This window comes from Phoenix dactylifera, chromosome 11, assembly GCF_009389715.1.
Source record: "Phoenix dactylifera cultivar Barhee BC4 chromosome 11, palm_55x_up_171113_PBpolish2nd_filt_p, whole genome shotgun sequence".
Lineage (NCBI taxonomy): Eukaryota > Viridiplantae > Streptophyta > Magnoliopsida > Arecales > Arecaceae > Phoenix > Phoenix dactylifera.
The window spans coordinates 14267869-14280689 of NC_052402.1; the positions used below are offsets into that span (position 1 = coordinate 14267869).

Consider the following 12821-nt stretch of genomic DNA (forward strand, 5'->3'; position numbering starts at 1 on the left):
CAGGTTTCTCTTTTAATCAGCATTTGAATACTAATTTTACAATTAAATTTGGTAAGAAGGGCATGCCATCCTGATTTCATTAAGTAGTGAAACTGTGAAAGGTAAAGTAATTTACAGAAATAATAATTTACAATAGTAATAAGGAACGTGCGTAGGATACTTGGGAAGCTTGCTGCCCTAATAGATGGGTAAGTTGTGTGGGGTCTTTCTTAAGTTATTAAAGATACTCTCGTTACATTCTTTCTAGAGTACCCATAATATGGTAGTAGCAAGCACCCTCCATCCATACCGCTGTTGTGAAGGAACTTCATATTGGATATCCATGAAGACTCAATGTCAGCAAGTAGCAATGGAATCCTACAATTTTTGGCGTGATTCGATAAAGCTAAAAATAAGAATTCATTATATCCTATGTTATATTCTAAAAAAGAAGCATTTTTTATATTTTCTATATCTAATAATATACACATCCAGCTATATATTTTGTATATACATCTCCCTCTGTAGTCGTTTCAGAAAGGCGGATAACAAATCCATTTCAAAAGGGCAATTTAAGAATATATAAGTATATTACATGCGTGAGACACAAGTAGGAGATGCAGGCCATTGCCGCTTGATTAGGTTATCAAATATTAAATAATCCGTCTTAAATAGCTAGCCACATAAAAACGATTAATTTAGTTGACTAGGCGTTGGAAATTGCCAAGCATGTTTTGCGAAGTCATAGCATCTACCGCTACTATTGAGAAAACTGTAGCAGGATTTGATGCGAATAGTTTACCTGAAGTCCTGTGTAGTTTGTAGGTACTTGGTTGTAGAATGAGTTTACCTTTGGATCGTAGAAAATCCCAAGTTAGGCTCTAAAATGAGAATAAAAATAAGTGACTTTAATTCCAACTATTTAGTTGAAAGAAATTTCATTCCTATCCATTCCAGATCTACGAAAGAATAGAAATGTCTAAATCATCCAAAACTCAATCCTATCTTTTTCTCGTTACGGACCAAATACGTTGAAAAATATAATCATTCTTATTCATGTTCCAATCTATCCTGATTCTGATTCTAATTCTAATTCTAATTTTGATTTCGTACCGTTGTAGTGTGGCTTCATATAAGTCTGCAAAGGTGCAGTGGAGTGGCCAGTTTCTGTCCAATGGCGTAGGGACACTGGGGACCGATTTCCAAAGGAGGACACCTTCCGCTGTAACTCCTCCAAGATAAGTTGTTGATAGGGGTGACTGGAGATCCTCTCCGCTTTCTAATATAAGAGATGGAAGTCGCCCGGTACATTTTGTAATCCTTTTCAGAAGGAGCATCGAATGCTATCGAGTCTCTTACCTTTAGGGCTCGTTTGGTTCGCAGAAAAACGAGGGGGGAAAGTGTGGTCAACGGGAAAGTAATGAAATGCCTCTTGTTTGGTTGGAGTTTTCAAAGGAGAGAGATGGGAAAGTGGTATTCCTATGGAAATATGATTCCCACATTTCATGGGAAAGTCTTTCCCATGAGAAACATGAGAAAGTTACTTTTCCATGAGGTGGGAATCACTCCTTTTTTATTTTTTCCCAAAAAGACCCTTCAGCATTAAAGAAGCATTAAAGAGGCATTAAAGACCTAATTTTTATTAAGGGCATAATAGGAATTATACATAACTTTCCTAGGAAAGTGGATGGTCAACCAAACATAAGCACTTTGGAAATTAGTCACTTTCCCATGGTTAACCAAACATGTCAAAAGTACTTTCCTAGGTATCCTCTTCCTAGGAATCTGATTCCCAGGAATCATATTCCTAGGAGGGAAAATACTTTCCGCGAACCAAACGAGCCCAAGTGCAAAGGGTGACAAGTAGCACGATCCTTTGGAGCAAAGTGAGGCACCTTTACGTAATGGGCCCTAGACGGTTCGCAAAAGAGTTCCCCTTGCGAAAAGGGCTGTACTTTTTTTTTTTTTCCAAATTATGTAAAAGTAAGAAATACAAAGAAGAAAAACATTTAAAGCAAATGTTTAGAAAAAATTCTCGGAGTGCCGGGCGATAAAGGAGGCGACCCAGTCTGCTGCTATGTTCGCCTCCCTAAACACATATGCTGCCTAAAAGTTGTCCATCATCTGAGCCATCCTACAAGTCTTCCAGATAAGGGGATGACCATCACCATACCTATTTGCCCCTCGGATCCAATCGATCACCATAGATGAGTCTCCCTCGAGGTACACCCACTCGGCACCAAATACCAGCCTCGCATAGGATTACCCTTATAGGCTGCCCGCAGCTCAGCTCCGACTATTGTAAGCTTTGGCGTGCGCCGTCATCCTGCTGCTATCATCCTACCAAGATGGTCCCTGATCACAAAACCAATCCCTCCAGTCATATCATCCACTAACTTGTTTACTTTGAGACAGCCAAGGAGTGGAGGTACTCAAAAAAATAAGAACAAACTAGGGTTGTACCTTCCACGTGAAAGGAGAATTCTCCAATTTTTGGCACGAATCGACCGTAGAATCACCCAACGCTCTGAAGCTATGGAGATTTCAAAAGGAAAAGAAAAAGCTATTCGTAATCCTCATCTTTGGCTGCTAAGTACCTCTCCAATGGCTAAAATGGATTGACCAACCCAACCCCTTAAATATCCTAGGAGGCTGTATTAGCGAGATCCAACGGTTCCCGCCATCTCAGCGTAAGCTACCTCACGGCTAATTCGGGTTCCTATGCAAAAAGAAGATGCCCAGCAAAATCGAGATAGGTTCCTATAGGATTGGATTTCCCTCTTTAAAATCGGACGTGAAGGTTTCCTCTCATCCGGCTCAAGTAGTTACAGCAAAAAAAAGGACCAAATCTCTATCGCGATTGATTCCGTCCTATTGTGGGCAGCTTCCTAACACCCCCTACTCCTAAGCAGTAAACAGTATTTTTCCTCTTTCGTTCTTTAGTGGAAGCATGGAAAAATGGTTTATTTGAAAGCCCTCTTTTAGCCACTTAACACGAGAATTTCTGCGAAGATTGATTCTTGAAGAAAAGCTTTATCTAGGTAACTCCATCATTATCCATATTTACATATCTCAAAGCAAATAGTGAATGATCCAATGGTCGACTTGTGCAATGAAAAATAAATTCTTCTTTTTCGTATGAAAGATACAACCATTGTCCAAGTGCTGTCTACCACTTAGGATCACCGATGCAGATTCTTAGGAGTTGATGTTGAGCCCATGGATGAGTTCAAAAATGTATAGAAAGAATTTGATCATTGTCAGTTGCTGGGTCGATACTTTGCAAAAAATTAGAGTATTATTAAGACTGTACTAGGGCCAAGGCCCTTGATAGCCCTCGTAGTTCGTCCTAGCTAAAAGATTATGGTGAGAACATCAGCAATGACAGAGAGTCCTTTTCGTCAATATTTATTTGTGATAGAACCAAGGTCTGTGGTATTATTGAGTAGTACTGTAGATCTGCAACTAGAAAAGATTATTAAACGATAGAGGACAATAAAACTTACATAAAAATGAAGCCATTGACAACTTGATCTATTAAATCAGCCTAACTACAATCATAAGAAGAAGATCCAGATGCACTCTTCACCGCCTAAAAGTAGCACTGATGAGGAGGACCTCATAAGCAAGTTGAGTCAGTTATGGAGATTAAGAGAGACGTTATCTCCACGGTTATATAGAATTTAAGTTCATTGCAACCATTACAATATATATACTATCATTGTATTAAAAGCTTATCTTGAATCATAGTATAAATTAAATCAAAATAAGTAAAACAAATTTCGAGCATGGGCCCCATCCAGATGAGTTCAATCGGAGATAACATAGAGCTGTAAACATTAGCAATATCTAAGTCCCGTTATTATAGGTGAGAGAAGGAAGTTTTATTTTAACTTTATCAATGACCTTGTCAAAATCTAATTTGAGAGGAAGCCTACCAATATCCTTTGTTTTGAAGTTGATAACAATTTTCGGTGTAGAGACATAGTTACCAAGGATGTAACAGTTATGGAGAAAGATTGATTGTATGGAGTTGATGATTGTCTAGATTCCATTTTTTGGGTGAGTGACAATGAACTTGGATATTATTTTGATAATATCTTATATTATTTTTATTATCCTTCAAAATAAAAATAATAAAAAAATAGTTGATCTTGCTTATCAAAAGGTAATTTTTCAGTGCATCCCAAAAAGTGGCGACTCCCCATCTGGAAGAGAAAGGGGAGGGATGGTGGGGCCGGAGCGGCCGTCGTTCGTTCTCTTCGGTTCCTCGATCGTCCAGTACAGCTTCAGCAACGAGGGATGGGGAGGTATCCTCGCCGACATCTACGCCCGCAAGGTACCTGATTCGCAACCTCCAAACCCCTCTTCTTCCCCTTATTTGTCATCCACTTCATATAATTCTAATTCGAATTATGGATCCGCATCCGGGATAAACTGATGCTGGATCAAAATTCGTTAGTTTACGTGTCGGCTCCGACAAATTTCTACATCGGAAGAGATATGGTGATGATTTATGTTCAAAAAGGCATCTTAATGGCATGAAACCTGCAACAAATCAGACCATGGAAAAAGGATAGTAGTTTTTTAAGAACAGAAACATTCTCCTGATATGATGTCATGGGGTTTATTTTTCTTCTATTTCTTTGCCATAAAATCTGAGGTCGTGATGTCAACTCGAGATGATCTTTGGAACAAAATGCCTAAATCTCCAGTTCCACTCTACTGAATAAGAAGAAAATACTCATTATATTAAAGAACCTTAATTACAAGCCTTACCAGCGGACATATGGCTCTGTAATGGTGGCTCAAGATATGACATGTTACCTGACTTAATTATATGCTAACGCTAAAGCATTTACTTTAAGCTACATGCCATGAATCAAAAGATCGTTCAAGAAGATGTAACTCAGAAAGAATTTCTGAGCGAGATATTTGAAATTTCTATAATTTGGAAAAGAGAAGGATGTTCTTGTTGAAACGACGAGAAGATACTTGAAATTTCTATAAGTTGGAGAACGAAAGGGTGACCCATCCAGACTTTATTAAGAGTAATCGAGAGTACACTTTACATTGGAATTACAAGTGATTGTAGTTACAAGCAGTAGAATTGATTAGCAGAGGAGATTTGCCAGACGAGGCTAAATCGAGTTAAAGCTAGCTGCAGTCTTGGAAATAGGGATACTGGACGAAATGTTAAGAGTTCTAAGGATCTATTCATTGCTGCACTCCAGATGCATTAACATGTAATATATATAATATCAGTATCAGCAAATATGTGAGGTTGATGTATAATTAGACCTTGTCACCATGGTATAGCTAACTATCTTACTTCATCAAGCACAGCATTAGCATATGCTTGGCGCATATTTGTACCAGATATCATAACAAACTTGGCTATAAAATGAGGTCTTAGATAGTGCCTTAATTATAACTGGTGACCGGAAGATAGTTCTGCTGAGAGTGCTTTTAACCAAAAAAATGCATTTAGCTATTAGAACATTGAGAGAAGATGGTCAAAAGCTTAAAGTTCAGACTATATTTTCTATGATGATGTAAATCAACTCAAAGGAATTTCTTAAGAAAATGCTCTGACAGAATGGGCATGTTCCTTTGGGTTATTAAGAGCCCCTGCCAATATATCACGTCGATTGAAAAATGTAGTGTTAGATACCAAGGGTTGCCTCTTAGATGAGCGTGGGTTTAGCATGTGTTGTTAACTCTACCATTTACAAAACCACAAGAGGTTGTCAACCTGGATTCTAAGAAGTCCTATTAAGAGTGTTAAAAAGATCGTAATCTAGCTAATACAGTATGAGTCATTTCTTTTGCAGTAATCTTGTCAACAAAGTTTTGTTTCTTCACTGTCTGGTTCTCTTTATCAGACACTCATGGTCACTTCACAATCTCTGACAACTACACAATCATGGTAGGAGCAGCCAATCTGAAACTTGCCTCCATAACCTATCTCTTCATCCCTCTCCATTCATCACATATAACACTAATCCATCAAACACCATCACCAATCAACCTCTTCCCACTGCAGACCAACATAAACAGTGCAACTGTCTGTCATCTTTTAAGGAGAAGTAGACAAAACTCTACTCCTTTCTGTGACATTTTTTTCTGATTCTTAGGACCCTTCTTCTCTACACAAGCAAGAACTAGATGCATATTTATCTTTGGCTTTTCAGAGAGCGTTTGCTGAAAGCTTCCATGGGCTTAGTAGCTTCAATTAATTTAGGAGACTAACAAAAATGTAAAAAAGTCTTGATCAAAACTTGACAAAAAAAATTAAAGGCTTCATCTGATGCATTTAAATTGCAAGGTTCAACCCAATATTTGATTCAGATGCTATTGTATCCACCAATTGCCTTCTCTCACCACCAACCTTCACAACTCCATTCCCTTGTCCTCAAAAAAAATTCTGCAACAATAATTTAGCAGTGCCACCAAAATAAATGAATCAAGGGGCAACAATATATAAATGCTCTAACAAAAACCTCCAGTGCATTTATTGATAAAGGAACAAAAGAATACGAAAAGATGAATTCGTTATGCTAGTATCTAGAAGAGAGTCAGTGGTTGACAATCAGACTTTGCGTAGTTTAAGTTCAAGCATCAAAAAGAAAGAAAAACTCAAGCTTGACTTGATTCTGTCAGTTTGAATTATAAAAGAAAGATTCAAACTACATTAGTAATTCTCTAGCTTAGCAACACTTATCATCTAGGCACTTGCAGATGGTGTCCTCTTGAATTTAGGATTCTTGAGATGTCTTCTCCTCTTTTGAGATGTGAATAAAATCAACCAGCATAATTGAGGTATATAAACTCCTCATCCAACTCCATTTCAGTTTAATAAGATAACCAAATGCAACAAACCTCTTTCCTTTCAAGGTTTTCTTAACAGATTTTGTTTTTCCATTGGTTTTTATATAACCTCTGTATACAAATAAATATATTGATATAAAAAGAACAGTTTTTATATAAATAGTAACAAATCAACTGATGGTCAAATCTTATGTTCATATTGTGACAGTTTGTTTAACTTTTCTATCCTTGCCTCATGTTTCTTCTTGAAATGGAGCGCTTGTGGTCTTTTAGCTTCAACCTCTCACTTGCATTTGAGATTCCTAGGAGAATGTCACCACTCTCTGCTGCATCACAAGTTTCCTGACTTGTGGTGTTTAGTCCAATACTCCAATTAGCTGAATGCTTGGTTGAGACTCTAAAGGGTGAAAATATCCAAAGGCATGGACTATTTCTTCCTCAAGCAATATAAGAATATTTCACTTGTCCAACAGAGGGGTTGCTGTTAGAATCTTGGAACCTTGGAAGACTAAGGGAACATGTCATTTAAACCACATTGTTGAAGCAAAACTAAAAGATGCTTCATATAGTTAGACTGAACAGCAACACTAGAAAGTCAATAATGTCTCAAAAGTTTTCCTAGCACAACCATAAGTCCACGTATCTAGCACTGGAAACCTATAGTCGATACAGTATTTAGTTTAACATATTTATTTGGCATTTGAATTTCAGTACAACTTCTATAATCAGTTGGCTACTTCTATATTTCTCTATGATTTGGAATAGGCTGATATTTTGCTGCGAGGATATGCTGGTTGGAACTCTAGACGTGCTCTCCAAGTGATTGACAAAATCTTTCCCAAGGTATAAACTTTGCCTTTTCAAACATCAAATTGTTGAATAACTTTGCTAGGCGATTTATCTAATTTGCCTGAAAGGATTGCTCTTTTAGGTTATTGTGCAATTGGTTGAAAGAATTCTAGGTGAATTTGGAATGCCTATATGCATGTCCAGTTGGCGAGTTATTTGTGTGGAAAATTTGTTATAAATGCACGAGTCCTTCTGTCAGAGAATTGGTTCAGTTCAGAGTTGTGCACTTTGGTCAACCATCAGCTATCTCTAGTGGTGCAATAGAAAAAAGTATGGTAATATAAAAAAGTACAGTAACATGATTGGATAACTCATATGCATACAAATAAAAAAATGCCGAGGCCACATTCTGGTCTTGATAACTCGAAGCTCAACTGCAATTTAACCAGTGCTAAAGACTGCTGCCTCTCTATATAGGAAAGCATTCTAACCATATTTTCAGTTTATAAGGCAAACCTTTGAGATGTGTACTTCCTTTTGGCCACCTGTCCTATGCATTATATTAAAAGATAAATCCTGCGTGTTGTATAGAGAAAGAAAAGGTTTTGTGGCATCATGCACTCTTATATTAGAATATTTCTTCAATTGTTTGAATTCTCTCATCCGAGTGCTCCACGCCCATCCTTCCATTCAAGAGTCCTAGGCCATGCTAACTCCTTCGAAGACATATAAACAAAAGGGAGTATATCTACTAAATTTATTGTGAAAATTCTTGATTGATGGACAGCCATCCAGTGCCCCTTCAAGAAACCACGTCCATTTGCATGTACTGAGATCTAGTGTAGATTGAGTCCTATTTACTTCTTGTTGACATATGGTTATGCAGTCATGCTTTTGTTGATTTTTACTTTTGTTGACATATGGCCAGGTCATGGTCAACTTTTCAACTGCTGTTAGACAATAGACAATATGATTGCACATTATATCATAAATAAAAATAAAATAAATATCCAAAATAGTATAAAAATTGAAAAAAATTATGAAAAAAAGAAATTGTATAAAAAATACTATTTGTACAGTAAAATGATGACTTTCCACATTAAGATACATATTATAGAAGTGATTCTTATATTATTGTTTCATGGATTTCCTCTTAAATTCTCTTAGAATCATGTTTTTTAAAAAAACATGGAGTAAGAAGTTTGAAATATGAATTGGACGATCTAATTCATTTGACAAACCGTCTATGCACTAAATGGATCTTGTAGTATGGCAACTAGTATTTAATGGAAAATATGATCACAGTCTAAAAAACCAATAAAATAAAGTTGAAAATTCTTTACTCGAATATTTACCACTAGTTTCATAACAAGAAGAACTTAATTCATATCCCACCACTGGGCCGATAGCCTTCCCATGTATGAGTGGAGTATATCTCCCAGGAGACTGATGGATCCCTTGGCCTTTCCATATATCAAAGAGTATATTTCATGACAGAGTATATGGGAAATCAAGAATGACTTCTGACTTAGAATGAAGTCCCGCTTAATAAAAATTAAACTATGATACAGGAGACATTTGTTATAAAGAGCATAGCTAGAGTATGAAATCCAGAAATCCCTGTTATGAATTAAGAGCATAAACTTTGTGCACTGTTCAGTCAACTACTTAGAGAATAGAACATGTAATAATCTCAATTTTCTGGTCTGCATGATTTAGATTTAAACCTTCACAAAATGGGGAAAGTAACATACACGTTCAAAATAGAGATCGCCCCCTATCAATGATGAAATACTGGTGGACAGAACACGGTGACCAATGACCTCCTTGATGCCGGCAGCCAGCTCAAATAAGAGGATGGAGGAGAAGGACAAATGATGCATACCAACTCAAACTATCTTAAAGATTTAAGGAGAGGAGTGCCAAATACCACCCTTTCCCTTTCTACCCAGCATTGGCAAAAAATTGTTTAATCCTTAGGGAGACGAAAACTCTAGCTGTTACATTTTGGCAAGAAAGGCTTCAAGCCAACCCAACCACCTGCCAAAGGTTCCAGGTGACAGGCTGGGTCAGTCAGCCTGGTCAGCATGCGTCTTAAAGCACTGGTCTTTAGTGCTATTGCAAGTTATTCCGAATCTTTCTTGCATTCACTTCGTTGCTTAGATCAAGACAACTCTCTTACTCATCCTACACCAGTTTGCTTATTTTAAGAGTTTGATGGATTTCTTATGATTATAGTATGTTACTTGTTTCAAGTGTTACCCTTCATACATCAGGTTGACTAAAGTTACTTTGCATCCGTTTATTTTGTCTTTAAGGATGCAGCCGTGCACCCTTCATTGGTAATAGTTTACTTTGGCGGCAATGACTCAATGGGACCTCATCCATCTGGCCTAGGTCCTCATGTACCACTTCCAGAATATATCGAAAACATGAGTAGGATTGCGAAACACCTCAAGGTAACTCTGAGACTACAATTATTGAAACGGGCTTTTTAGAGAATTTGCTGACATGACATATCACTTTATATTCAGAGTCTATCTGAAAAAACACGCATTATTTTCCTCAGTTGCCCTCCTATGAGTGAGGAAATGCTTCGCCAGTCAACAAGGTGCTAAAATGCCAAAATATTTGTTGTTTGTTGTTCTTGTTTTAACATTTTAACTCAAGTCTGTTTTCGAATCCAGTCCCATTCTAAGAGAACTAGCGCGGAAAAATGAGACCTGCCGAGAATATTCTGAAGCTTGTATACAAGTGTGTAAAGATATGGACCTGAAGGTTATTGATCTTTGGACTGCCATGCAGAAGCGGGATGACTGGGCTACTGTCTGCTTTACGTGAGTCTGCATCCTCATGCCTTGTTATCAGACTTTGCTCAATTTATTGAAAGTCTAGACCCCTTAAGTTATTCTTTTTATGCATTTATTTGTTGTCCACAAGAAATGGCTTTTTTATCTGTTTTCCTGTCTCATTCACTACAATTTTTTTTCTTTTAAATATTGATAATATTCATTTCTGGCATTTCTTCATCAGAAGAGACCAATATTGCTTTGCTTATCTGATAATCCATATGTGTATGCAATGATTGTTTAGAATCGTCAAATCCAAATACTTTGGCTGTTTTCTCTCATTTCTAAATTCTTCCATCCGGCTTATATTAATGATTAATTACTTGTAAAATGGATGAAGTATTTCAAGATTTGGTACTGACAGAAACTCCGTTCCAGTGATGGCATTCACTTTTCCCCTGAAGGAAGCAAGATAGTAGCCGCAGAGATACTGAAGGTCCTCAAAGAAGCTGAGTGGGAGCCTTCACTACACTGGACATCCTTGCCAACTGAGTTTGGGGAGGATTCACCTTACAATCCTGTAACTGCTGATGGAACATCCACCATCAACCCTTCTGAGTGGACATTTTACCGGAAAATACAATGGGACTAAGGTATTCTGTTGGTACTCAACCAATTTGGCGTTGATGTGTGGTTATTATGTAAGATCTCATTGAGTGGTAGAAAGCACACCAGGCAATTGTTATTCCCTTGGAGCTCTTCTAGCCTAATATGGTATTTGTTGTAGTGCTTGAGCCAGGGATATTTGACGGACATGAATAATATTTCTCCAGGCTGAACTTAACATTCTTGCAATGTCACTAATTGCTATCTATTACTTCCTGCATCTCAATTGTGTAATGATTGTCACTTGCATTCTGTTCTTGCAAGATCAAGATACTGAGAAAAATGTACTCTCATTCTGTTCTTTCGCCAATGTTTTGAGTGTCAGTTCATGTTTGCTGCCCCACTAGGAACTAAAAAAATATATGAAGTTCTATAGTTGACGATGTGTTGCAGGTCAAGTCGCATTGTAATTGTGTTGTAGTTGTTGATGTACAATGAAACTCATTCATTTAGTGTTTGGTAAAGAGTTTGCATGAAAAAGGAGCGTCTTTTTCAAATGTGTTCTGTTAAACACTTCAGAAGTAAATGCCAAGTTGGAGCATTTGATGTACGTAGAGGTAAGAGTGTTATGGACAAAGAGGTTGGCATCGAAGCCTGACACTCTGAGGTATTTTGTTTTTTGATTTTATTAGGTGCATCCATACTCATATGATCCATTCATCTTAGCCCAAAAAAAAAAAGAGGAGGGTGGAGAAGGTAAAGAAGAGGATGGGGATGGTAATGGTGAGCGATTAGCAATATGTGACGGTATAGGGATGGAAGGGGTAGCCAGTGGCGTGGGATGCAGCAAAGTGGAGGAGAGAAAAACATGAGAGAAAATACTCTCTTTTTTAATTACTTTACATGCTATAAGCAGGTTCATGCTAAAGTCATCACTTGAGGCTCCCACATGCTTGAAATTATAATAGGAGTAGAATATTTGTAATGTCCGGGCCCACAACCTACTAGGCCCAATAAGGAATAGGCCCAGTTAAGGTTTGGGCCCAAATTTTACTGTGGCAGTATAATTACGTGATTAGGAAAAAAAAAAAAAAGAAAAAAAAAACGAGGGGATAAGACCGACAGGGAAGGGTGACCCGCACCCCCTGCTGGCAGCCGATGCCGGCGCGCCGGAGACAAGGGGGGGCGGCGGCCAGTCCCGAGGTATGGAGGAAAGGAGAGGATGGGACCTCTCAGAGGGGGGTTTCATCCTCTAAATAATCATTTAAGCCTCTGCCGGCAACCCCAAGTGAGAGACCCCCTAGAGCACTGAACAAGAGAGAGAGGGTTTGCCAAACCTACTTCCGTCGCCGGAGAAGATGCTCGTGGCTTCTTCCAAAAGCTAGGTAAGCCCTCTACCTTCTCTCCTCCTGATTTATTTAGGATAACAAAGAAAGAATGAAAGCAAAGAAGATGAAGGGGGAGGGGTTACCGTGCGCGGCCAGGGACGTCGCCAACAGCGTGAACGCTGCCGGCCTCGGCTCGGCCGCAGGTACAGGCCGCGGACCGGCTGCGAGCACGGACGAGCCCATTGGCCGCTGGAATCAGCCGCGGGCGCCGCCGGCCGTGGCGTGACCCCAAGCTCGACCTCTCCCGAGCCCCCTCATCTTCTTCCTTGTGATGGGAAGGGGAGGAGATTAGAGTAGAAAAAGGGTTCGGGAGAGCCTTCGGGAGGGAGAAGAAGGGGAGGAGACAGTGGGTTCCGGTGGGGGGCCGAAGGGCCGGAGACTTGGGTTCGGCGAAAACAGAGAAGAAAAGAAAACGGGAAGAAAGGAAAGAAGGAAAGAA

General features: G+C 38.6%; 1 protein-coding gene across 1 annotated transcript; it reads left to right on the forward strand.

The window, feature by feature from the left end:
* The first annotated feature begins 4159 nt into the window (after nt 1-4159).
* LOC103715137 (GDSL esterase/lipase CPRD49-like) lies at nt 4160-11364 on the forward strand. Its single transcript, XM_008802672.4, has 6 exons — nt 4160-4318; nt 7576-7653; nt 9918-10058; nt 10134-10210; nt 10287-10436; nt 10827-11364. The coding sequence occupies exons 1-6, from the start codon at nt 4208-4210 to the stop codon at nt 11038-11040; spliced, it is 771 nt and encodes a 256-aa protein (XP_008800894.2). The 5' UTR covers nt 4160-4207; the 3' UTR covers nt 11041-11364.
* The last annotated feature ends 1457 nt before the right edge of the window (nt 11365-12821 follow it).

Bases quoted from the DNA above. Each gene is read 5' to 3' on its own strand.
- LOC103715137 (XM_008802672.4), top strand. From the start codon at position 4,208: ATGGTGGGGCCGGAGCGGCCGTCGTTCGTTCTCTTCGGTTCCTCGATC. The intron at 10,211-10,286 runs GTGCTAAAATGC...TTTCGAATCCAG, and splicing joins ATGCTTCGCCAGTCAACAAG to TCCCATTCTAAGAGAACTAG. The intron at 10,437-10,826 runs GTGAGTCTGCAT...ACTCCGTTCCAG, and splicing joins TGGGCTACTGTCTGCTTTAC to TGATGGCATTCACTTTTCCC.